Source organism: Colius striatus, chromosome 9 (genome assembly GCF_028858725.1).
Source record: "Colius striatus isolate bColStr4 chromosome 9, bColStr4.1.hap1, whole genome shotgun sequence".
NCBI classification, from domain to species: domain Eukaryota; kingdom Metazoa; phylum Chordata; class Aves; order Coliiformes; family Coliidae; genus Colius; species Colius striatus.
In genome coordinates this window covers 13,610,956-13,638,303 of record NC_084767.1, presented here as the reverse complement: position 1 = coordinate 13,638,303, position 27,348 = coordinate 13,610,956, and the positions used below count along the sequence as shown (strand labels likewise).

At 42.9% G+C, this 27,348-nt stretch overlaps 1 protein-coding gene across 1 annotated transcript in view; it reads right to left on the bottom strand.

Moving 5' to 3' along the window:
* GLRA1 (glycine receptor alpha 1) overlaps positions 1 to 26,977 on the bottom strand; it is a 38,154-nt gene extending 11,177 nt beyond the window's left edge. Inside the window, exons 1-3 of the mRNA XM_062002480.1 lie at positions 26,922 to 26,977; positions 11,297 to 11,427; positions 7,233 to 7,300 (exon numbers count right to left, since the gene is read on the bottom strand). Of these exons, the coding sequence (XP_061858464.1) occupies positions 7,233 to 7,300; positions 11,297 to 11,427; positions 26,922 to 26,977 (255 nt within the window). The remainder of the gene's footprint in view (positions 1 to 7,232; positions 7,301 to 11,296; positions 11,428 to 26,921) is intronic.
* Positions 26,978 to 27,348: the final 371 nt, after the last annotated feature.

Genomic DNA, 27,348 nt, shown 5'->3' with positions numbered 1-27,348 from the left:
CAGTTAGTGGAGGGTGTCTCGTGCTTACAGGTATGTAACACCTGCTGCAGGCACTAGGAGACTATTTGGCATATCTGAAGAGATCTCTCTGACTCTGCTATCAGGTCTGTTGTTTCCATCCGGAGAACAGAAAGCTCTGGAGTTGAAGGGTGCTTCTGCAGGAGGGTCTTTCAGATGTTGCTGCCTTGAGTGCTCACTTGACCTACAGCCTCTTGTCTGGGAAGACGTGACTCTTGTGGAGTCCAGTCACACTGGAGGGTTAGGACAGGATTATGTCTTGGGTACCTTGTGTTTCTGGATGGGGCAGTTCATGGTCTAGAATCTGTTTCAGGTCACTAAGTGCCATCTGCATCCTCAGAGCACAGAAGCTGCTAATGATGTTAATGATTGTGACAACAGCAAATGGACCAAGAACTTGATGCTAAAAGGAGCAGACTTCTGAACACAAAAGACAGTTGCAGCACTTTCTCCTTCTGCTGATATTCCAAGTGTCACCTTCACAAGTCCTAGTGCATCCCTCTGACTTAATTATTCATCTCTGTCCCTCCTGGATAACGTGTCTTGAGGAAATGCAAATAGCTGTGGACAGTTAGGAACCAGGGTCTTAGCTCAGGACTGGCCAATCACGCAAACCTGAAAAGGGAAAGCAGCCCTGAATCTCCACTTCCCGTGACACAAAGCATCTCCCCGAACAGCTTGCACACTTTTAATTCTCCCTTTTCTGCGTGTAAAGATCTGCAGCCATTGCAGTCCAAGGAAATTAATGTCATTGACCCAAGAGGTAGAAAGCAAAAGGTTGTTTTGCTTATTCAGCTACAATTAGCTGTATGCTAGCAGGTCAGCTCAAGTTGGGGGTTTATGTCATGTACAATGCAAATTAAACTCATGTTTGGAAGAAACTTCAGTGGTAGCTGCCCAGAAGTGTTCTCAGCCTGATGGGAGTGTTGGAAGGGGGCGGGAAATGGAGCCAATCTCTCTACAACAGCCTGTGTTGCCGTGGATAAGCTTTGTTGCTGGAGTAAATTCATTGCTTCAGCTCCAGAACTTGCCAAAAGCAAATGAAAGGATGAGAGGTGCAGTGTGGTTTATGTTGCCACCACAGCAGGCATAAGAAATCAGAGAGAATGACTGCCATAGTCTTCACCATCATAATAGAATCATAGAATGGTAGGGTTGGAAGGGACCTTTAGAGATCATCTAGTCCAACCCCTTTGCTCAAGCAGGTCAACCTAGATCAGGTCACATAGGAACATGTCCAGGTGGGTCTTGAAGACCTCCAAGGAAGGAGACTCCACACCCTCCCTGGGCACCCTGTGCCAGGGCTCCCTCACCTGAACAGTGAAATAGTTTTTTCTTATATTTAAATGGAACTTTTTGTGTTCCAGATTCATCCCATTACCTGTTGCTAAATACAATAGAAAAAAGGTATGTCCCAACCTCCTGACACCCACCATTTAGGTAAGTGTTTGCAGACAAGTGCAAGTATAATACATGCACTGAATGCAGTTCCCCAGCTTTGCCATTTCATGGCATTGGTATTTTACCCTTGTATGTGTTTATGCAGATCTTCTCTGTGGGTTTATTCCACAATCCTGGCCCTGGCCACTGAAAAAGGTTTTTGCCTCCCACATGCCTTTTCCTTTATGACAGGCAGCTGCATTGCACTGGAGAACTAAAGGTGCTGAGTAGCCTTTTATATTTCTCATGTCCAGGCTTATTTGAACATAAATGTAAAAACAAGCACTGTGACTGCAAACTGGACACGACACTGCCTGAGGAGCCAGTAGAAGGCAAATGGGGCATGTCTGTGGCTGTGACATACCCTAAGATAAGGGTTTCAGCATTCTCTAGCAGCTAAAGGATCCTGTAAGTTGAAAGCTTTGTGCCTAGGCATTGCAGTCAAGCTGAGAGGTGATGAGCCAAACAATGCTCATTTGTTGACTACCTGGAGATGTACAGCATTCCTCCTGGATGCTGCTACATGAGATCTTAATTAGCATCCCCAACAGCTCCACAGTTATTCCTAAATGATGGACAGAATGGACCAATTTCTGATGTGAACTTTCAAGCGAAAAAACAAAAAGGTTTTATTGGGGCTGCAAACTCAGCAAAAGAAATCTCTGTTCTGTGTCTTTCTTACCACTTGACTTCCTCATTTGTGTGCCAATCACATCCAGACATTGATTATCTTGTGCAGCCTGCTCCTCTGGCTGGCTTGGGAGTGGAAAGCAACAACTCTGCGTTGGGAAGACATTTAGGAGCTTTGCAATTTGGCACAAAACCATTTTACTCCCAAGGGTGAAATGACACAGGGCAAAAAGAAAATAACTGAAGTGATCAAAGTAGTTCAATTTGATAATGCTGAAATGAAATCCTGCTTAGTGACCTCGCAAGGAGCCAAGGAAATGGCAGGTCATTTGGGACCTTTCCTTCTCAAGATACCACAGTCCTGTCACTAGATGATGAGTAAAAGCTGATGAAAGCAGGGGCAGGCTGGAGGTAATGCTGTCAAGAAGGGGTGGAGACTGATAGGTTTCAACCCTTGACTCAGGGGTTCTGTCATACCAGCCTCTGCACTGACAGTTCTTTTCCCACCTGGAGAGCAGAGCACAAGGGGCCTTATTAACATTGAATCCATTCTCCAGAAAGGGAATGAACAAACATTTTTAAGTCTACTTGCCCTGCAAGGGAGCACTACAACTGACTGCAGAAAAATAAACACACCGGTAGCAGACCTTGGAAGGGTTAATAAGGGACCTCATTAGCTTGCCATAGCTGTAGCCAAGTAACCAATTTGAAGCCCAGCCACAGCTGGGCCAAGGGGAAGAGATGGTGTGTATAGTAGTTGTGTTGGAGGTGGTGCTGAGGAGGAAGTGTGTTGTTTGAGGAAGGTAAGCATATGGTGAGGAGTGAGAACAGTAATCTGGTATTTACATGTAGAACCTAAAGCAGAAAGTTTTTCTGTGTCTCTCTACGGGAGAAAGGGAAATTACACCTCTCTGGGCCATGGTCTGTAGCAGCATCCCCAATTTCAGCTGTTCTTCAGCTTGGGATTTTGTCCTGTGTGCCCTGGAATTTGAATTGTGTGGTCCCATTTCATGGCTTGCCTTTTTGTTGCCCCCCACCTTCCCTTCTCCATTCAGTGCAAAGACCAATTCCAGTGACGCAGGTAGCCAAAACACTACAGGTCTAACCTTGAAACTGCAGCAGACTGTGAGATGCTGTGAACACCTTTTCATTTTGTGTTGTGTGGCCTGTTACGTGCTTATTATCTCTGTGGGACTGATGGTTGGTTTTAAGAATGACTGACTGCAGAAAATTGAGCTCTATCCTAGCCTTTGCTATAGGCTGTTGATACTGAAGTCTCTTGCTTAATTTGGGGTAAGTGATCCTGGTATTAAATGTGTGATCCATACACTCAATCAGTCATACTCACTATCTGCTGCACTGTGGCTGGAGTGAATAATTTGGTCTGTTTTGCAGAGTGGTTTGTTATCTCCCTGGAAGTCTCCTATGCAGATGCCTCTGAATGGTATTTAACAGTTGGATAGAGTCAGCCTCCAGCTTCTCCTGTCCTTAGGAGATGCTAGGAGACAATTGGGGCTTTGTCACAGCTGGCTGGAAGGTCACCTTTAGTTTGATCTTTTCAGAGGGAATGGTTATGGCAAGAAAGCAGCAAAACCAAGTTTACCTATATAGACAGTGTCTAGGGGAGCCTGTGCTGGCTGTTTTGTGGTTTTCTTTCTTTCATACTCTTGTTTGCTATATGTGGGTCTTTTCTAAGATGTGAGACTGGAAGGGGTCATGATGAACATTGAATCCAGCTCCTAGCAGCTCTAGGTGATGATGCAAACAAATATTTCTCCATCTCTATATGCCTCCACTGTATGTGAAATGCTCATAACTGCCTGAGCTAGTGAGAGCGCTGTAAAACTGCAGCTTCCGTGGGAAGAGAAATCAAGGACATCTTTTAATTCCAAGTTTGTTCTTTTTAGTAGGGAATTTGTTAGATGAAGTGTTCAAATAGTCCTATCAGTTGTGCTACAAAGAAAATCCAAAGCTGATGCAGTTTATTTGCTTAAAACCAAGATCCTGTTCCCTAGGTGTTTGGCTTTTGTTTCATTTTGAATGACAAATTTGTAGGTTTGTTATGGAGTTCCTACTCTGGAATGGCTGGGGGGGGGGGGGGTGGGGAAGGTGTTCGTGCTTTTGAAGAGCAAAAAGGGATTTAACAGCTTGTGATTGGGGGTTTGTTTGGTGCTTTTTAATAAAAATAAGTGGGTAGAGTAAATACATCTTGCATTTGTCATCTGGAATCGCTTGCACTGTTGCAGTAATGCTTTGGGACAGAAGGAGGCTGTCTGCACTTGTCTGACTGTTGTAGTTGATAATATCTTTCCCCTTGAAGTACTTGTTGAGTTCATAGGAATGTGTTCCCAACTGCAGGTTGCCTGTCCTTACAGCTGATTGCAGGTGAGGCTGATAGATACAAGCTATGAACTGCAATCTAACACAGACATCCAATCAATTATGTGCACCACTGGAGGCTTTTATGTTAGGTGTCCAGTTCTGGAGGATGCTTAAAGGAGATTACTTCACTTGCACTAAGTCATCTCTGCTTTGGGAAATTCAGTTTGGAGGAGGACATGGGCTTTTGTTTTTTAATTCTGTCTTCACAGCAGTTTTTAGATCTCCATTCTTGCATTGTTCATTTTGAACCTTTGTTGGACAGACATCAGCTTTCTGGAACGTTCATCCCTTCTCTTGGCCCAGCTCACTATCCTCTTTCCTGAGGTTTGTAGACCAAGTGGCTGCATTAAATGCCTGTTTTAGTCTATCTTCTCTTCCTCTACCTTCCATGATGCCTCAAGCTGTAAATGAGCATTTACCCTCAATTTCTCTAATCCTCTGCATGTTGACCTCATGATTTATGCTAAGTTACGAGATTCAGGCAGATGATAGCAGTGGCATTTGCTGTAGGAACTAACAGCTCCACTATGAAGATATTTTAAAGACTTCTCTAAAGACTTCTTCTTCTGCAGGTGTGGAATCCATAAAAACATATGACTCTTCTCCTGCAAGTGGCAGTGCAATAGTAACCAAATGTAAGATGATGTGTTTGGAACTTGAACTTGACCAGGCTTAGGGTGCCCAATGGCTGACGTTTAAACCATAATGTTCTTTCACTTTAGGAGAGTGAAACAGCTGGGGGAGTGTAACCATCATCAGTCACAGAGGGTGAACAAGAGCCTACAGCTTTCTTTATGGTAAAATATTGAATTACCTCTCTCCCCGTTACAGGCTTTTCTTCCCCCACAGATATTTGATCACTTGTTTGAACTCAAGGTAGACAGGTCTGTTCCAAAATCCCACCGTGGCAAGACCTTCTGCCCTTCCTAGAAACTCCGGTGGGGAGCTGACACTGCCTGTAGACCTGCTGCATCCTCAAACAGTGGGGAGAGACCAGCAGAGTAAATCCCAGGCTAGCAAATCCCAAAAACTACTCTAACTTTCTGAGCTCTCGTTTTTAGATGTTTTAGTACCTGTGTTGCTTGTGTTCTCGTCAGTGTTTACAAGTGGAATTGCTGTCCCCAAAGAAGTGCATTAGATTAGGTTGTGTGCAATGCTGCGTCAGCCTGACATCTGGACTAGCTTGTCAGAGCTGGCTTGGGTATTGCCAGACAAAGCAATGTGCCCAGAGGGTGTTCTTGGGTTCCCATGGGATTTTTTAATATGGAAGATAGACTACAAAATGCATGGCATCTGGAGAGGACAGCAAGTCCCTGCAGCATGTCTTGGAGGTGAACTGCATCTCTCTCTCTCTCTCTCTCTCCTGCTAGTCTATGCTAATTTTATGGAGCATCCTGCTTACAGGGATCTTGTGGCATCTTTGTGTGACTGCTCCAATGCATCTTGCAATGTAGGACAGAAACATTGAAAAACCCGTCAGTGTAATGTGCTCTGCAAGTTGAACAGAGATCCCTTGTGGGTCTGTCCCTCTGCCTTGCACTCTGGATTGCCTCTACTAGGTTGTGTAGGAGCAGGATACTTATTGCCTGTAACATCAAAGAAAGTATCCAATAAAATAGTACGCTAGGAACAGATGCATATTTTGGTTCTACTTGTTCTTTTGCTTTGTATACAAATGAATATGCTTCTCACCTATGATCTGTGACAAATTCTGCAATTCAGCTGGGAGCTGTGGTTCTTTGTGCTTGGACAGTAACAGCATTTTTTTCTGTAGCTGGAACTGAACTTTCCCCAACCCCAGACTTTTCCAGAGGAAGAATATGCCTCCAAAGAGGCTTCTAACCCCAGGAATATAGCTGTTGATCCCCTGACAGTGGTGTGTATGACAAACAACTTGTCCAAGTCAAGGGCTGTGATCTGTATGTAAAGCCTATAACAACCTGGCTGAATGCATAAAACACTGGCAGCTGGAGTCTTGCATTCTTTATTCAACATCTTTCTAGAAAAAGAATTGCCAAAGAGCAATTAAACACTGTCTTTCTGGATTATCTTTAATTAGCACAGAGGTAAGACACAGTACCTCCAGAGTCTTCCTTTGCTGTTCACTGGTTATGTCACAACCAATCTTTAATAGTTTTCAGACGGGGCAATTATCTCCTGTTCCAGTGATCCTCTGCTCCTAGTGTCTTGCCAATTAGATACAGCCTTTAGCCACGTTGAATAATTTTTGTCTGAAGTGAGCCTTAAGTTGCAAATATTGTATTTTATTTTTTTAAATTGCTAACCATTGTCTAACAGAAATATTTCTCCCAGAAAATAATCATCTAGTGATTCTCCTAATCTGGGGGAATCTGAAATATGCTGCAGACTGCATTTGAGTTCACCTGATTTTTCCCATCATTTAAAGCATTGGTTCAAACTTCTGGATTTATATAACACAAGTGAATATATAACACACGTTATCTACAACTGCCTCAGAGCTTGGAGCCTTAGGGAAGTCTTCAGAAAAGACTTTGTTTCCTCTTTTGACCCTTATGCTTTGCCTGTACAGCACTTTAATAGAGATGCCTATAGAGACTGTGTGATCCTAAATGACATGCAGTGTGAGTCTTGCCTGTTGACCATTAATTTACTTAAACCTTAACTTGGGAACATGGAGAAAACGCTTTCCTCTGGTCACACTGAAAAGGAGGATGATGCTGCATTTGCTGGGAGTGCAATGAGGCTGAGGCAGTAGCTGAGCAGCTGTGATTTTTACTTACCATAGTCGTTTCTGCAATCGAACCAAAGCTGTTGATGAAAATGTTGCAGCTGACATTCACTGGTGGGCCTGCATGACAAATACAGATTGGAACAGCAGTTCACTGTGTGTTTACAAGACAAAGTATTTCCACTCTTTAGTGTTAAAACCTACTGTGGGAACAGAGTGACTGAGAGCTGAGTATGGGAATAAGGTCTGGATGACCTAGCTTAGCCTAGTCTTAGTTCTGATGTCATCAGATAATGTTCTTGCTTCACCTCTGTTCCCCTCTCTGGGAGAGTGTTTCTATTCCTTTTCATCAAAACACTTCAGAGATCACAGCCAGTCAGGACAGTTTTCTAGATAGCTCTACATTGCTGTATAGCTGGCAAGCTCACCTTGAACATGATAGCAATGTATCCCAGAAAAGAGCTGAAAGACTGTTGACAAGCTCTCCTGTTTAAAGCTATAAACTTTTAAAAAAGACTTGCATCTGTATGTTTCTGAACTAGGACCATATGGGAGCCAGCACAGTGGCCTTGGGGATCAGGCTGGGTGAAAGTGCCTCATGTGATAATGGTGGTATCTCCTAAGGCGCACAGCTGGACAGGAGACCTCAGGGCTTTGACAGCAGAAATTCTTCAGCCATCCTGTTTTGGGAGAGGGTACTCCCAGACTTTGGGCCATGCCTCTCCAAGGCTTTATTTGCCTTCAGACCAAAGCTTTACTTAGCCTGCTTGTATCAGAAAAATTAAGGGGCCATTGAAGGAGAGAAGTGAGGACTAAGGGATGAAAATACTGTGATTAGAGGGCACAGGGGTTAATCTTGGTGTGGTACTGGTGCCCAAAGGTATAGGTATGACTAGAAGGTGGTCACAATATTTCCTGGCAAACACAAGGTGGAAATGTTGCATTTGTACAGAGAGAGATGCCAAGAGCTGCAGTTCAGCACAAAGCAAAAAGCTGGAGAATATTTTGAAACTAGAGCCATATCTGGTGCCTGGCAAACTAGTGGCTTGTCTGCTTACAATGAAAGGGTTTCTGTAAAGCCCTAACAAGGGGAGGGAAGATGCAAAAGGAGCTTCTGCTCTCTGTACTCCCAAAGGACCTGCTAGTGGTGCTGCCTGCTGTGTGATGGGGAAAGGAAGCCCAGGCAGAAAGCAGAGGACACTGCTCCTGGAACCAAGGTCCCCCTTTAACACTGAGGGAGTTGATTACATATTCCTGTGACAGATGCTTCTGGGAAGACAAGATCTGTGGAAGTGGTGAGTGTGGATTTTTAGATTATTCCCCCATCCTTTATGAAGACAAGGATGGTGTCTGTCTGCATTTCAAACACTGCCTGATGGCTCAGCCATGCTGGCGGAGTGATGCCTGTTAAGGCCACATCTGCAGTCTGGCAGTTGCTGCAAGATGAAATACTTGGGGGTGGGGGGAGGAATGCCTTTAACCAGCGGCTTGTGCCTGTAATCAGTGCCAGCTTCCTCCTGACTGGAAATTAATGGAATTTCTTGATTACTAAGTAACATTTGGAGTTTGGTTTGCTCCTCTTCATTTCCCTTTCCTTGTCTCTTACTTTGGCCTCTGTTGAACTTTTGTGCCTGTCCTCTGCAGGAGTAGGATTGCAGCCACGTAACAGTAACACTCTATATGGCTGGGATTTTCTTGGTATGAGTCCCAGGCAATCTGAGCAGGCTTCTGTCTAACCAGCTCCCAGACAGCCATTTGCCAGCTCAGCAGCAGTTCACATACTGCTTGATCTGTGCAGCTCTGCCTCCAGACTGTTAAATGCAGGCATGGGCTAAAGTATCAATTACAAAATGATGTCGTCTTTGTTTTTCCACCTCCAACATCTCTTAGCCAAAAGGCCTCTGAAGTTTATCCAGCAGCTGAAAGCACACAGTTGATCAGGCTTTAGCACTTGTTTTGTCCCTTCTCTAGCACTCCTGTTGGGTAATAATTTTCTTCTCTGTATCCATCTTGTGAACCACACAGAAGGTCCATCTGCATGTGATTTTTCCCTCCTAACCAGCACAGCACAACAAAAATACTGAGCTGACTCGTGACTCTGACATGCATGGAAGATTTTGGCCCTCCTGATCCTTTGTTGACGTGAAGTTGAATGTGGGATGAGCTTGGCCCAGTGAATGGGAAGAAGACTCTTTCTTTGAGGCAGCCCAGCTCTTGCTGAGACACAGTGTTCATCCCATTGTGTCTAAGGGTACCTGTGAACACTCTGCAAGGTTTTGGGGGTTTTAGCTTTTGTTGGCCCTACAAATTTTTCCACAGTGAAATATGCCACTTCTGCAATGGGATGCAACTGTGAAAGAATATAGTTTTCCACCAGTAGGGTTAAGGATATGGTCTGGGTGAGAAGTTCCTTGTCCCATACCTGCTGCGTTCAGCCCTATCTGAGTTACTGACTTCATCCTCTGACTTTTAAGATCAAAGACCAAATGCTTCTTCTTTGGTTCAGAATTTGAATCTACAGTTAACTCCAGAATTCACAGCATTTATGGAAAAGCTGCAATCTTCTTTTTGTTAATCTTCCCCTCCCAAAAATCAATCTGATATGGATATTTGGTATTATTTTCATTTAGAACTAAGCCACCATTGAAATGCCCTTATGAGTTACTGCAGTTAATTAAAATGATGTGCTTTGAGAGCTGCAACCCCAAGCTCTGTAAAACACCTCCTATGTCTCCCATATAAATTGGAGCCTGATTTATGTGTGGGAGGCTAAGGCAGCAAAACTGCCCTGTGGGGAAGGTGTAGTTCATTGAAATAAAACTGAAATTAAATTATCTCCAATGAAAATGCAATACAGTTGCCTTCAGCTGGAAGATACTGTATACAATTCATTAAATATTAAAGTTTAATTTCTTTTGTGTATGTGCATAATTTAGTGGTAGGCAGGTTTACAGGGTGGTTTCTTAACTCTTTGGGATTTGGTTAGAAAAAGGAATGTTCTCTGTTGCCTAGTTGATTACTGGGACACAACCTCAAATATAGGTGGGAAGCTTAAAAGCCCAATATAGAGCTGGTTGGTTGAAGCTGGATGACAGGTTCTGCCACCATGATTAATAGGCCCTGGGAGTCCTGAGGTAGCTTTGCCAGTGACTCAAGAGCAGGTAGGGGGAGGGATTGGTAGTAGGAAACAGAAGTGAATGAAATGAGCATTGAAGAGGTCTGGACAATGGCTGAGAGGAGGCACATCCTACTTTATCTCTGAGTGTTATTCAAGGGCAAATACCTCTGTGAAATTAGACCAGTTAAACCAAAAAAATCACAGGATTGTAGAATGATTTGGTTTGGAAGGGACCTTAAAAATCATCTACTTCCAATACCTCTGCCATGGGCAGGGGCACCTTCTATTTGTCTAGGTGGCAAAAAGATATATAAAAGAACTAAAATAAGCCCCCACAAACCTCACCCTTGTTAGAAAAGATGTTTTGAGGAGCAGAAAAGGAGATTCTATTGCCTCTCCCAGGACTTGCTTTAATGCTGGTTGGTTGTCAGTGAGCATAGGGTAAACCAGAGAAGCCTTGTGTGAGGCACACTGTTATGATGGAGCTGTGTTGGGCACTAAGCTAAATAGTCCCTTTGCCACAGGGGACAACGATGGGGTCAGAGCTGCCCTTGGCATCTTGTTGAATTCCTCTGGATCTGATGGGAGAGACTCCCCTTTGCTTCGGTGGGTATAAGGGAAGATCATTGCTCACCATTAGAAGGTGCAGTGGGCAGTGACTGAAAGGTAAAGGAAAGTTGAATTTTTTTCCTCCTCATCTTACTATGCTCAGCTCCCTGCCAGTCACTGCTTGGTTTGGCAGGATCCCTGATCCCTGTGTTGAAGCTTTGCCTGCATGTAAAATTGTAACAAGTCTTTTTCCAGTCTGAGTGGAAGTCAGAAGCCTTTCCAGGTATCTACAGGGCATTCATGTGCCAAATCTCTCATTATCATACATATTTTACATGAACACAAAACCACTTCATTTTCCATATGCAGTTAGGGAGGCATTCATGGGGATTGCATGCATTTTGCAGTCCCAAAATGAAACAAAGCCACAAAGCAGGGATTTTGCATACCTTTAAAGTTGGGTCTGATCCTGGCATCGTATCCTGAAGTTCGCCCCATCAACTTATCCAAGAAATCAGAAGGAGACATGGGCTTAGGGGCAGATCGTGCTGCTGCTTCAGCTTCCTTGGAGGCTGCCAGGCTGGTGAGTAGAAAGAAATAGGAGGCTTTAGTGTATAGCCCCTAGTGGGGAGATTTTGGAGCCCAGAAATGGACCAGACAGCATCTCATGTCTGCTGTGAGGCAGGATGGGTACCCATGTGAATTCCTAATGAGACTGAGTCTCTGCTAATTTGTTTGCCCAGCCCAAACATCTCTGAATACAGAATCCCAGTTGCCACCAAAGTAGAAGAGATGATGAGTGGAGAAAATCCTTTTGTGAGTTTAGATATAGCTCCTTGGCATGCTACTAAATTACAAATGTGAACTTTGGCACTGAGCTCCACAGGTAAAATACACTCTGAGATTAGCCTTGGGCAGCATGTACTGTTTAATTACATAGCAAATAGCAAGGAGCCTATTTGGTACTCTGACAGTCTAATTTTCCAAAAGGCAAGTAGGATCAGAGCAATCTGGAATTCAAGGCTTAAATGAGTGTCATGTGATTGTTCAGTTCCTGCAGAGCCTTTGGGGCTGGGAGGGATAGGTGTATTTCTGCCTCTTGTGGGCTGGTCAGTCCAGTGTTTGCTGTTACCTGCAATGCAGAGGTCTGAGTTCAATACAGCAGCACAGTTTCTGGACTAGATGGTGTGTGGAACATGATCCTGAAACAATACTCATGTTGTGTTCAGGAGGAAAGTAAATGAAATCTTTTTGGGACCTGTATGTCCTCTGAGGCAGAAAGAGTGAAATTATAAATTTATCTTTAGAAGGCCAAAATCTAAAGCTGGCAATGTGCCTTCTAACTCTCTGGGAGTCTGCAAGGTTTGGAGGGTGATGATTTGGGCTTAGGAAGTATCTGCTGTTGTCGTCTACACAGGAACAAGTAAACTATGGTACTAGGTGCTCATTCTCAACTTTGCAGAAAGGTTTCATTTCCAAGACAGCAATAGACATTCTTCAGTTCCTTCCCTATGGTTAAATGGCTTTGACTCGAGCACAGATGTGTTGCCAGGCTGAAAGTTTGGTGTAACATTAGCTAAATTAGCAAAAAATCTCAAAGTCATAGCTGACGCGCAATGTGCTTGGGGCAAGAGCTTTCTCTGCCTCTGGGTTCAGATGCCTGATGCTGATTAGAACCTACAGGCAGTACTGCAATGCAAATGTATAATAAGCCAAAGAAAGCTTCTCAGGAGGAAATGAGGCTCTTTGCTTCACTCTTTGCAAAACTCCTGAATTTAAGCACAAGGCCATGTGGGACGTGTGAGGAGCTACTGTGGCAGAGCACTTGAGAGGTCTAAGCATGTTTAGAACAGGCACAAGATACTTAGTTACCTATATCCTCACAAATGACACCATGGAGTCTTCTTACAGCATGAAGACCTCACTTTGGGAAGTTTTGCATTTCTTGTCTCAAGAGACTCTGCAGTAATCAGACCTGCTGTCTTTCAGAAGAGTTGTGCTATGTCCTGACACAAGATCCATCAGGAAGACTTTAGGGACAATTACTATGCACAGCACTAATGTGACCCTACCTTTAAAGACCTCTTCATACAATGCAAGTTTGAACTGAGACTCCAGACACAAATGTTATCTAGACAAAGCTTTGACAAGAACATTTAGACCCTCCAAGTTCCTCAGGACTTTAAAAATGTGTGGGATTCCAAAGGGCTTGAGTGCTTTCAAAATTAGGAGTCTGTAGTAACCTCTCATGGCATTAGCTTTCTTCTCTAGTGTTAGCAATGGTGACTTGCCAAGCCTTAGCTTTCAGTCCTCCGAACTCACAACTGCAGCCTGGCTGCTTTTGCAAGCTGCAAACTGTATCAAGGTTGTCCATTTACCAGATTTTTAACTGTTAAAAATTTAACTTCAGCAGTAGAGGGAAGGTAAATTCCAGATGATCTCCAGTGAGAATCTAAAACTAATATTTCATTCAGCCTTTATATATTCACAATCCACTCCCATACTGGACCCTATCTGAACTGACTGATGCACATTCATGATTGGAGGTGATCTGACAAGGTGAGGATCGAGTTCTTCCTATAGCCCCCATTTCTGCTCTAGGAGGCTACAAAAACCAAACTGGAGTGTTTCAGGGGTAAAGGGGTTTGTGGAATGGGTGATGGTTTTAAATATTTAATTATTTTTTTTAGAAGGAGAACAACAGGGTGCAATTGATTTGCAAACTCAGAGGAAGAAAGCTGGGAGTGGGAGGACAATCAATACTGGGCTCCACTACTGCATTCCAATAGAGTGTCTGCATGGCAATGAGTCCAGAGAAAAGATTTCAATTAAGAAGCAAATGACTTGGTAACCAAAGACTCTTGCCACTTCAGCAGCAAGATGCCAGATAGTGCAATACACTGATTTCTACTCATTAACTGTAGACCAGAGGAAGTATATGGAAGTGGAAAAGTTGGGAGGGGGGAAGACAATACAAATCTAATAAGCTTAAAGTGCAAAAAAGTTAATTAGAAACTGCAATTCCCCTGGCATTGATTAAAAAAATGAGGTGAAAAAGCACAGGAATTGGTGTTCAGCTTTCCTGTATATTTACTGTGAAAGCCTGTACTGGATGTGTTCACTCCACTTCCAATGACTGAGTCTGCTGATATTTCTTAGATGCCATTTTCTGATTCTTTCTGCATCAAAATTGTAAGTAAATTAATCTCATGGACTCAGTTCCCACATGGAAGTATATATTTAGATAACGGAATCCCGTAAGCATCTGGGAGCGGATCACCCTCCCCCAGCCCCAGTGCTTTCTGCAGCTTCATGCCCATCCCTATGGGCAGTGGCTATGAGCACCTTTGGGGATGTGCTGAGATTGTCAAACACAGTTTCCTGTCTCCTGGTGAGTGTTTTAAAAGCTCTGTTTTGCTGCTGTATGTTGTTACCCAGGCGACCTAGGAATGATGAGCTCCAAGTTTCTTCCAGTTTCTATTTGTTTACTAAATGTTTCCCTAAAACTAGGTGGTAACAACTTGCCTCTGGATTTAACAAGGAAAGGAAAGAAAGGAGGGAATGAGGGCATAGCAAAGCCTTTCCAGCATCATGCTCTGTGGGCAGCAGGCAGATATGTCCACTCTAGGTCAGAAGTAATGGGAGCTACAAGGAGACTGTTCCATCCCACCATGCTTTGGAAGGATGAATCATATCTAACACAGCTCTATAATGTTTACCCTGTCTGTGACAACTGAAGTTTGCTCTGGCAGTTTAGTTCAGACAGTACCCAAAAGAAGACATCAGATTCTTGCTGTCTTCCAAGTTTGTCTTGCTGTGTGTGCTGCCTTGGGAACTTTCTGGGATAGTCTACATCCCTTTGTTCTTACAGAAGTACCCTTGAAAGTCCCTTACGACTGTTAATGTCCTGGCCCATCAGAGAAAAGCAGACATAAATTGCCAAGTAATTTGAAAATGATTGACAAAAGAAGAGAACTGGACATTTAGGGTGGATGGTTGTGTTGCTCAGGGAGAAAATTTATTATCTGAATAAACAAAAGGAGGCAAAATGTATAACAAAACCACTGAGGGTGTAGTTGCTCTGGTGCAAGAGTGTTGTCTGAGCTGAGGGTGCCTTGGTGCATTTTAATAGCAGCCAGACAGCAGCTTATCTTATTTACACTGGTGTAATCCCTAGTGCATCTGGCTGAGGAAGTGCCATCAGGCAATCATCACAGCAACAGCAATGGAAAGACTGTCTTGAAAGGGTCGATGAACTAGCATTATCTTTTGTGATATTAATGCTGGCATGTAAGCAAGCCCCTAAGATGTCCAGCCCAGTAGAAGGCATGTGAAGCTGAAAGCTGGGGGGGAAGATTCCTTAAGCATTCCTTAAAACGGAGCAGCTGGACTTTGCAGGTCACCTATTACTGGTTTCTCCCAGCCTATACAGGCATTGTTTGCTCTGTCTGCGTTGCTTTGTTTCAGCCTAACAGATGATCTATTCTTATAAAAACTTATTTGGTTTAGAAAGTTGCTCTTCTGTGGCAGTTTCCTTGGTTCCCAGCTCCCCGGCTGGCTGTTTCCTCCTCCTCCCCTCATTTGTATGGCACCTGTGTAATATTTTTGTGCCTTTTTTTTTGCTGTGCCCATAGTTGTCCATCTAATTAAGTCCAACATCACAAACTACCCTGTTCTGGTTGAATGCTGATACTGAGAAACATCTATTTTTCTTCTTTGTGAAGAAGAGAGATGAAGGAATTTAATTAGCACGGGGCCTCTGTTCTCCTGTCAAATAGTTTAATTGTTAATCATTAATTCTGAGGGTAAAAAACAATGTCTGGTAACAGAAACAAAAACTGTTTCAAAACAAGTGTTTGCAGAGGAAATATCTCTGCAAATTGTGGAAAGCTCAGGTCCTTGTGAAGTCAAACTTGTGCAATATCTGGCTCAAGAGAACAGCACTGGTTTTACTTCTCTAGTTGGAGTCCCTGCAGGTTGGGAAAATCAAAGATACTTGATCTCTTATCCTGGTTCAGTGCTACTCAACAAAGGTTTCTGAAGTGGTTGGTTGAGTTGCTTATTTTTGAAACACAAAGCAAGTAAGAAAGCTTGGTAAGGATGTGTTTGCAATAGTGTCCAGATGATCTGGCTTACACATTTGTCCTTCAAATGTGATATTTTCTGTAAGTAGATATTCCGGGGGAGAGGAATATCCATCATGTCTTTGAGGTGGGCAGAGGTGACCAGTGTAACTGTTTCCCCCGTTAATTTCAAAGCAGGCTAGAGCAGTGTCTTGGGGACACAGGAGAACTCATCAGCTTAGTTTTATTGACTCCCAGCAGATGCTGGGGGGTGTAGTTGCAAAGAGAACATCAGATAGTTGATGACAGAAAGGCATCATGTTGTATGTGATTAGCATTACCTATGGTAACTCTCCTCCTGCTCTCTTGGAGATATTTCTCTGGTCCTTGAGACATTGCCTCTTGGGCACAGAGGCCCCTGAGCAGAGAAAGCTCAGCAGAGCATGTTCTCAACCTCTGCTGATGCTAGGGCTGCCTGTTTCCATCTTGTCTTCAGCAACTGGAGAGAGGGGGGAAGGACAGATGGGAGATTCTCTTGGTGAAAATAAAAAAGGGCAGCACTAACCTCTGTACCCAGGCTGTTAGTTCTGACTGCATATCAACATGTTATCTGGAGAGAAAAGCTGCCAGACACTGGCCTGGAAAGGCTTGGCAGAGACTCCAAGCAGACTTTATTTTAATGATTAGATTTACTATCAAAATGAATAGCACAATCAATATTGATATGCAATTCAATTAAAGAGGATGAAACTCATTGTCTGCATGTTTTTGTCTGTCACATTGTCTGAATTCTTGACCTACAGCAGTAGAGGTAGACAGGACAAAAGAAGAGTGGAGGCGTGGGGGGAGAAGAGAGCCCTGATGTTATGTTTTTGGCCTGACATGCTCTGGAGTAGAAGAAGCTCTGAACGTTACAGATGTGCTGGTTGAGCAGCAATGATTGCAATCTGTGTGGTCATGTTCAACTGCTGGTAATCCCACATCCATGCTGCAGGGATTGTAGTGTGCTACAGGGGTGAATTTGCAAAGCTAATTCTCAGAGGTTCAGGAGGAAACACGGACTTTGTTGTTTTTTTTAAATTAATCTGAGACCTTATGCTACAGAGGCCTGGAGCAGACCTGGATATTTGGGCAGAAGAGGAAAACAGTAATGTACAGTGAGAATGGTGAAATATGGAATTCGAGAACCTGTGAGAAAGATTTCTCTCCAAGAAAGTAATAGGCAATAAACTGTTATATATCCCTAGTCATGGTGGGAGGAGAGGAACAGAGAAGAAAAATGTTGGTATCTCTGTCCTGGATGGTTGTGCTCTGTTGCTGTAAGCTGTTTAAACCAATTCTAGCTTTTGCATCAGAAGTAGCTGCATTGCAGTAGTCGTAGGATGTAATCAGTTAAAACTTTAACCCAAAGGATCCCAAAACACTCTCAAAGGTCCCGCACAACACGTGTTCCTGCTGGCCTCTGTGGCTGTACAGGAGAAAAGGACCTGAGAGGCACTTTACCATGGGCCTCAGGGAGTTAACCCTCTGTGATCCTTCCTATCCAGGAAAAGCTGCAACAACTTTATGGGAGTGAGAAAAAATTTCTTCTTCAGACTGCAGCATTGTAATGTCTCTGTGTTCTGCTGCCACATTCCTGCAGCCCATGGCTCCTCTGCCATATGGCAAAACACCCTGTCCAGAACCATAAAACATCCCAATTACACTGATTAATTCTATGGAAAGACACCAGCATTTTGAACAATTGCTGATGCTGCCTGGACAGAGCAATAAGAAAATAATATATGGCTAGACAACCAGCTGTGAGAGGTGGTGGAGAGATCTGCACGTTGTATATAGAAGAGCTCAAGGAGACCAACAAATTGCATGGGAGTAGTGCTCAGTTGCATACAGGACTCCTTCTTTTATAAGGATCGTGGTTCAAACTGTTGTATGTTAAGTGGTCATAAGCGTATGTTTGCTTATCATATATATATATTTATATACATTAAAAAGGTGTCTTAAATGCAATTTGGAGCCACAGGCATTTTCTCTAGTGACATTTTCAACTAACCCCTTTTCCAGAAGAGTCTACAGCTCTTGGAGTACAAGTAGTGACTTTCTGGAGATGTATGATCCTAAGCCACAGAGACAGGTTTGAAGACATGCGTCAAACAATGGTGAAGCGCAAGTCCAATGCTCAGGTTTTAATCACTTGTGAAGTAAATCCAGCAAACACCAGCATTGGCTCTTACATACTGAAGGGTCTAAAAAAACCTTTCCACTTACATTTTTCATTGTAAAAACAAAGGAGGGGGGGAAAAAAAATTCCCTGCAGAGACAAAGGCAGCTGTCTAGCTTTGCACATGCTGAATATTCCCTTTAAAGTCAGGGAGTTTAGTCAGATGTTTAAAATGATGCATAAACAGCCTTCCTGAACGCAGTAAATAAAGGGAGGAAATGTCTTTACAAGATGAGACTTCATATTCTAGGTAAGTATTCTCTTCACTGCTGTGCTCTTGATTTAGTGTTTGTATGGAGAGCTGTGGTGGGAACCTCAATTGACGTCAGAAGGTTTTAGATCACAGACCAGATAAGTGTCAGAGAATTACGAGACACCACGGATGCTCTTCTATCTATAGCTTTGCAGACACACTATCAGTCGTGTTTTCATCAGTTCAAATAACTTGCTACGGCAGCTCTTCAAAAATTAGCTTTAGTCTAAGGTTTTATGCTGCTCATTAAGTCTGGGTAAGGATAATGTAACTCCTTTTTCCTCTTTCGATAAATCAAGAGGTAGTATGAATATAATTGGTTTTTAAAAAGAGCTGTAACGCACAGTGAGAAGTAGTGGTGGATTTTATCTTCCAAAACTTTGCTGCATGTAACTTGAAAAGGCCTCCTGAGCTAACACACAACCCACCTATAAAATTGTGGGTTCCAGAGTGAAACTGGGGTTCACTGTGTGTATTTTGTAGTGTGTAGAATGACTTACTTGATAAGAGAGTTTGTTTTGGTGCTTTCTGATGGCATTTGTTGTTATCATTGCAATGCAAACACCCAGCAGGAGATAGATGTTCCCTCTGTGCTGTCTGTGACTCCTGGTGTAATTTATTTATTTATTCATCAACTGTAATGAAATAGAAGTTCTGGAACAAATAGCTAAGCTGTGAGTCCCTGTCCCAGGAGGGCTATTCTCCTTTCTGCTCCAGCTGCCCTCTGACTTGGGTTTTTTTGACAGGGAGCTGAAAAAAACAATCTTTTAAACCCTGGCAGTGCTGCAGGGCCTGTGTTGGTGCGGGAGAGCGGGTTGTGTTTGGGGAGGCTTGTACTTTGTCAGCCATGTTGCTGGGAGATGATTTCTAAGCCCATAACTCTGTGTCAGAGTATGATGGATGAGGCTGGAAGCTGGAGAGTGTTTGTGATTCTCTGGCACATGTGATGGCAGGAGAAGTGGGGTGCACACATTTTGGTCTGTAAGCTAGATCTTGTGGGCTCTGGTGCAAGGAAGAGAAACATCTGTGTGTGTGTGTATGTGCCAGGAACTATTGTCCTGTTAAGCAGTGCTTCCAGAGGGTGAAAGCGCTGGGAGTGAACAAAGACAAGACTGTAAAGATATCCTTAGAAAAGTCACATTTTGTCCACAGTCTGTCTTTGCTGTTCTTACAAGATAAGAAAATTCTGCTTCGCCCAGGAATTCAGAGCATCTCCCCTCTCTACTCTCAACTGCAGCAATACATGTAGTGCACAGATCCTGCTGTACTGTGGGAGTCTGCCCCCCTTGCACAGGGGCTCTTGGCACCAACAAGGACATTTGGAACTAAGGATATTTTAACAGGTGCTGATAACAGCTGACCCTCATATGCTTTCAGGTTTTACACCTCCTAAGGGAATCGAGGAAGGACCTGTGCTTTTACAAAGCATCCTTTTACTTGTATCGTCAGAAATAAAAGGAAATTAGGTAAAGATGAGCAGTCAGGAATTGTGTTGGATTTTCTGCACGATCTCTGTCTCAGCTGTGCTTTGCTGCTGAACCAGACGCCTGCGACAGTGGTCCGATCCGCTATTGATCCCATTTGTGTTGCTACTGATCGATTCATGTGTTTGCTCAACCTGTGCTGGGGCTGGGGGGCAGGATCCGCATTCTGGGTGAGAAATGGTAGGGGCAGGCATTGCTCACAGGGCAGGGCAGGCGTGCAGGGGGGAGCTGCTGGCAGCAGCTCTCATCTGAAGGCAGCGTGTGGGATGATTGATTGCACTGCAAGCCCTGCTGTTCCATGCATGCGGCACTCCTTGTCTTGGCAACCTCTTCGTAGTTTTTTTTCCCCTTTTCACTCACCCCACAATGATGCACTGACAAAAACAGGAATTCCCTGGCTGTCTTCTAAGGCATTTGGGGTTTTTTGTCTTTTCTTTTTTCCCAGTGGGCTGTGAGATACAGTGGAAGGATAAAGAGGGAGAACTCAAAAGGAAAACAGGTGCAAAAGTGTATCTTTTGTTTTCCCCCTCCCTCTCAAAATCCAAATTTCATGGGGTTTGGTAAATTAAGATTTCTCCTATTTTTCTCAACTGGCACTTAGATCCAGCAGAGAAGTATTTACAGGATGCCAACTGTGTCTATGTACCAGCCAGATGTGGTGCAGTCCCCAAATCAGCAGCTTACCGTGGTGCATTATATGGATGAAATAATTGCCTGCATAATGGGGAGTGCTCAGCGCGTGTAAATGACGGGTGCATCTGTCTCAATCTATTTCTGTTTTCTGCAGGCCCTCACTGTGCTTTAGCCTTACTGAGGGACAAAAGCTATATTTCTGTGGGTTTTGTTTTCCAATTTCTGTGTATCAGTCTCTTGTATTGGGAGAGATTTAGGAGCAGCTCGGAGGTGCGTATCTGATCTATAGCACTGGCGGGATCAAAGCATGCAGACCTCCAGGACCAGTTCAGCTAGAGCATATCAGCAATTTCCCAAGGGGATAAGGGGACTACATCATTTTGCACCAACCAAGCTTGGCAAAGATGTACCAATGCAAAGCACCTCCCCTCGAGGGAAATAATTTCTGTTGTCTGGCTTCACAAACATGAATGTAAATTGTTTGGATACGTTGGGGGAAGGGTGAGAGAAACAAAGAAAAGGTGTATTTTAGTTCCTTCTAGTTTCTTTTTGGTCTTTAAGGAGAACTGACCTACTGAATTGCCAATACTTATTACGCTGGTTTATTCCAAAAGTTGCTCTTTTCCGGTCTGCAAGTAGGTCTAGAATTCAGGAGCCAGACAACCTCTTGTTGTCTGGTGGCGGCTGCTAATGATCCTTCCAGTGCTTTGCACTGGAGCAGCTGGAGGAATTCCTACCTCTCTAGCTCCTTCCTTTTTGCTTCATTTATCCCAAGTTACATTGTTTCATTTGTTATTGGTTCGTTTTTGTGTGGTTTTTATCCTCCAAATTGAAATGATAAAATACACTCGGAATGACTTTTTTTGTCAAGCAAAAAATTGACTCAAGCTGTGGTTGGAAAGTTATGCTGGAATGACATTTTTGGCATGTGAAAGAATAGAAGCCATTTTTCTTGAAAGATGTGATGCACAAGCATCTTGCACAAGCAAGTACTTTATAAGAACGGAAATCGCTGTGCTCTTGTTGATAGATAAGGGTCAACAGAATGTATGCAAGGTAACAATAGCAAAAGGGTAATTTACTGGAAATAGTAAAACCCTGATTTAATGTGCCACAACAGTGAGAGCCAATACAGGCAAACAAAACAGAGAGAAGTCAAAATGCATTATCAGCTTATCCTATTGCCTTAATATCAGACACTTTGAGATACTTAGATAAACTCCAGGTTATAAAAAAATGAGTAAGTGAAAGTCAATGACTAAGTCTGGATGATCTGACATATTTAAATGTTGTAGCTTCGATTTGGATGTTGGGATTTTTAAAGCATGATTATTTAAAAAAAAAAAAACCCTTGTCTTTCATAAGTATCTAAATAGCAACTATAGTCATTAGGTGGTCTGACATCTTCTCAATACTGAAATTTGGAGAGCCCTTTTAACCTGCATGCTAGGATGAAATGAGAACAGACTTCTCTGCTGGTTTTCTATCACAGATGAATAATCACTGGTCAGTGCTGGGATAATAAAGTAATTTAGTCTTGGACATTGATTAACATCTTAATTTGGATGTTGGTATCCTTTTCTATCCAGGTCAGCTCATGAGGATTTGTTAAGATGAGTTTCGTAAGCCAACAAGGAAAATATTTGCCCAAGATCAGGGAAACTACAGTGTGCTGTTGCTTACAAGCGCTTTCCTTTTTGACTTGAATCGCTTGGTCAGAAGCAGAATGACTTTCTTAGCCTTTAATCTGTGTTATTAAATCTAAGACATTTGAAATGGAATCAGAGAGCCATTGCTGCTGACTTGCTTCAAACATAAAGATCTCCAGTACCTCTTTGATGGGAGAAAGGGAATAAAGCAAACCAAATTCCTATACCTAAGTTCTTAAAGAAGTCTCTAGACAATTCATACAATGTAATACCCTTACATGTAAGGGCAGGGTCCTACTGTCCCTCTACATACTGATCTCTTTCCAGAAGCAGTTCTCTTTAGGTATTTCAACAGTAATGTGTGCTCTGCCAGTGGGACTTTCTGCAGTATAGGGTAAGGTTCAGTGTGAGTCACGGTGGGCAGCCAGCCTATATTACCTAAAATCTGCACAGCACCAGTGCCTCAGGGACAAAGGATATTTTATTAGTGCATATGAGAAACAGCAACATTTTTTGTAATGTTTCTGTTAAGCAAGATGATTATGTATGGTTTTTGTGTTCTTTGCACCCTGAAGAAAGGGAGGTTTTGCCCAGACATTTGTGGAGACTTTTCTTTGGTTCTGATCTATCCAAAGAGCAGATCTGAAGTTTAAGACAGCTGTTTATAGAGTAAGGTTGAGATTAGACTGTGCTAGAAAGTGTTTTTCTCATAGTTTGTTGATTTCTCTAAATTGCCTCAAGTGCAAGTGAATTGTCATGGATGGATGGAAGTATATATCAAAGTCTTTGCAGAAGGCAGGATCTCAAACATTTTGTGCTTCTATTGGGATCACACCAAATCTTTTTGTGGAATGAATTTTAAGGGTTTCTAAGTAGAGTTGTCTACCTCATCAAATTTTCAAAGCTTGCTTAGGTAACCCTTTTGTCAGGGTCTTGAATGGGGCTTTTACAGGTTGTGGACCAAAGAATTTAAACTATCTTTAGAGCCATCTAGTCCAAGCAACAGACTCAGCAGAGACACAACATGTCATAAGGCACAACTTTTAGTAGATTTTAGTTAATGTGAAGAAAATACTCTTAACTGCTAACAATATCTGCTGCACTGCTTAGCTTGTAGCTCTGGAATTCTCTGGTTAGTACTTCATTCCCAGATACCCCTAATGCTGTCTAGCACTGCAGAACTGTAATAGAGGATTTAGAGAGAACATGCATATTGCTCTGCTTTTCTCTTGTGTTTCTTTTTTTCTTTTGTATTTTCAAGGGGCTGAAATCAGCAACTCGCCAGTCACCTACTTTACTTGTCAAGTCTGTTTTAGAAAAGCAGTATCTTTCCACAAAGTTCAGAAGTATCATATTCACAGTGGAAATTTCTTATTGTTTTAATAACTGGAATTGAACGACTCTGTCAAAGAAGGGAATATAATAATGTCAATTGGAGCAATGTAATAGCATCTGAGTCTGGCAGCAAGTTTTAGCCTATGAATCACTTGAAGCAGTAGCCTTGAATCACTCTTGCTAGCTGAAAAATTGCTGTTCAGAAAGGGCCAACTCTGATCTTGATTCAGTGAAGGTCATAGTGCTGATTATTGATATACAGAAGTGCAATTAGGACAAGAACTAGGCCCAAGAGACTCACAGGACAGTGTTCAGTTGGGTGTCATGCCAGTTCTAGACTCTATCTTGTCTCCTAACTTTTACAAGGTGCATTCTGACCCCCAGGCTTATGCAGTGGTGTTTCCGGATTGCTTCAGCTATTAAAATGCAATGGTACAACAGAAAGTCCAGGCAAGATTGTCACAGAATAGGGGTAGCTTTTTGTTTTGCCTGAAGAAATTCACAGCTGAACCAGGGTACAAACATGCAGTGTATGAAGTTACAGATTTAGGGAGAATGTTTGTATATTTTCACAGTTCTAAGCAGGACATCTGGAAGTCTGTGTGTAAATGTTGTCCATTCTATTTTTATTTTCAAGGAATAGCATTTTTACCTTACATAGATATGTATAAGGAAGGATTGGTCAAGCACTCTGTCAGAAGACTCTTCATCTCCCACCCCAAACCAGTTTCTGTCTTTGCTTCTGCCCAGGTTGTCAGTAAATGTCTTAGTCACAGCTAAGTGACTGCAGTCTGAGAAGGCAGAGAGCAAAACGGGAAGTGCTCTTCCATAAAGAAAGACATGTCAGAATAACCTGCTTATCTCCAATTCCTTCTAAAACACCCCAACTGTAACAGAAACAAATATCATATCGGCAATGCCATCAAGTTTGCGTTCACACACCAGCTGTTAGTCTTCCCCACAGGGTCCTGGGTTTTAAAAGGCTGGAGAAGGACATTTTTGTCAAGCAACAGATCTAATCTTGTTTCCTGTATTAGCAGTTTCTAATTTTCCTTTGGGACCTTAGATTTTCCTTCATTTTTTTTGTGGTGTATGTGTGATTTATAATGGCTTCTCTTTCCAGAATATTTTTGACAGGCTGATAATAAAGAGTGGTACACACCATAATTTAAAGAAATATGTGCTTCTATTATGGATTATTGGATTATGGGCTTGTGGGTTTTTTAAACATTATGTATTACTGAGTGCAGGAGTGATTTGCACACTAAATTCATGAATGACTGTTAATGAATAGAATTCTCTTACTGAAACTGAAATAGCAAAGCTATTCCTGGATCAGAAAAGCTGGTAGATTTTTGGCCTGTAATAAATTGAACACATAACACAAAGAGAGAGAGGAAAGAAAACCATTGCTCTGAGTCGGTTTTGCGCAGGAGTTACTGAATATTTTCTTGCAATATATAGAACAATTTGGTTTCAACATTTCCCTTTCACTGAATTAAAGTATTTTTAAATTTTTAAATGTTAATATCAGCAAAACTAGATTTCCAGAAACACCTTTCATATGCAATATGATGTAATCATATATAGTGTATGTATATGTATGCATATATATATATATAAAATTTACAAGAGCACAAGCTGTTACATTGGAACCAGAAAGGACTAGTTTACCAAGGTTTTGAATGCCTGGGACTTTAATTGATGTGCTGAGAATCATAAGTGCTTGTATATGTTGTGTGATGTGGAAGTGTGCATCACGGAACAGGATCAGCAAGTTGACTATGTACCAATTTCACTTGTTTTGTCAGTTCTGAGGAAAGCTGGACATATGTTTTAATGCCAGGACTACAGGATATTCAAGCCTGGAAATGTTTGCTTTTTTTTTAAGAAAAAAACATTTTTTTTTTTCTTTTGCCTTCTAGCTTATTTATGGACAGCATTCTAGAACATTTGTGTGGTGTTTTATCTTGCTTTTAAAGAAATCTCTCTGCTTCATCATTGTTTAACTGAAGAGTTCATCGCACATACATATGCTTTCTGTTTGTCCACCCCACTGTACTCTGCAGTGTTGCTATATACTTTCGTGGTAAATAACATGCAAAAGGGTGAATCTGAAGTATTGTGTGTTGTGCCTTGCTTTTTGGATATTGGTGATTTTAGTTATTTCTAGAACTTCTGTCTTGGTTTACCTAACAGATAAACATGAAATGTTTTGAGTTCATGTTACAATGTTGCTTTCTTTTGCTTGCTTCTGTGGAATTACAGAAAAAGTGGGGATATACAATTTTTTATGCCCAGAAAGACTTTAATGTTAAAAAAGAGAGAGATCCCTATCTAGAAAAGTCTGGCCAATATCAGCAGGTTTGCTACTGTTTCTGATAAAATAGTAAGTACTATACCAGAGATATATATATAAATAACATCTGTTCTTTCACATTGAACTGTAGGATGAGACTTTGGTAAAATACAGAAATGCAGAAGTAAGAGTCATGCAACTGAAATGAAATCTAAGACTGAGCAAGTTCAGGTCATGAAAGAAGCTTTGGTGGTTTTTTTGGTGTTTTTTGGTGGTTTTTTTTTTTTTGGTTATTTTTTTAATTTCATGCATCTGGTATCAATCAGTTGCTACAGCAGGCTGCATTATTTATGCAAACACAGAAGAGCTTCTGCCTTCCAATATGTTTTTTTTTTTGTCCATATAATAACAGAACGGCGAGGAGAGATGGACCAGAAACAATTCTTTAGGACTAAAACTGTTCCTTCTCCTACCTTAGCCTTAATAAGAAAGTGAACACTTCTAAACCAGCATAAGACTACAGCTAGATGATAAGGGATGTAATCGAAAAAGGCTCTCCACATCCTCTTTGGCTTTTACTTATGTTCTACAGAGAAGGAAACAGCATGAAAGAAAAAAGTTAGGAAGTAAGGAGATTATTTGTTTGCCTTCAGTGACTTTAGACATTGCAAGCTGAGGAGGGAAGGTGAGCCCTCCTTGAAAAGGAGTCGCAAGATTTCTCAGAATAACGTAGCTAAGCAGTGAAAACATCCCACAGAACTCACCTTAACCTGCAATTTGAGAGTGGGGAAGAGGATGAGGTGGGAATATTTACCCGGGCAAATTCAAGTGCAGCATTCCCAGCCGCCACTAGTTGTCACTTTGCAACCAGCCGGGATCGGTGTTTTCAGCACTGCGGTTAGTGAGATTGCGGTGCTAATTAAACGGAGTAACTCCCAAAGCCGCGGAAAGTCCCGAGCCTGGGGCTGTGTGATAGCCATTCTCGGGGAACCGAGAAGAGGCGAAAAGGCTGCTCGAGAAAGGCGGAACCCCGCTGCCCTAAGGCTGAGGGCTGTGCCCAGAGCTGTGGGTGGGCACGGCAGCCCAGCCCGGCAGCGCCCGCGGCGCACACACTCCTCCCGTAAAGCCGAGCCTTACCTGAAGAACACGATCGTCTCCCACACGTAGACTCCGAGCGCGTTGACGTTGCACATTTTTCCAACTCTCGCTGTATTTCTTTCTTTCTTTCTTTCTTTTTTTGTACTCCGTCAGGGGTGGGCCGGTGGGATTGGCCAATAAAGTAACCCGACACTTGGGGAGAAAGGGTAGGGGAATCGAGCCCCCCGTCCTGAGGCAGGCCAGGCAGGAGGGAAGGCCGGGAGGGCTCCGGTCACCACCCTGGACAGCGGCGGGGCGCGACGCTCCGGGCACCACCCTGGACAGCGGCGGGGCGCGGGCGCCTGCGGAGCGGCCGGCGGCTCGGCTCCCGCGCTGCCTTGGCTCGTCCCTCCTCTCCCGCCGCCTGTGCCCCCGCCACCGCCACTGCAGTGCTGCTCGGGGCTGGAGGACCAGGCTTCCCGCACTG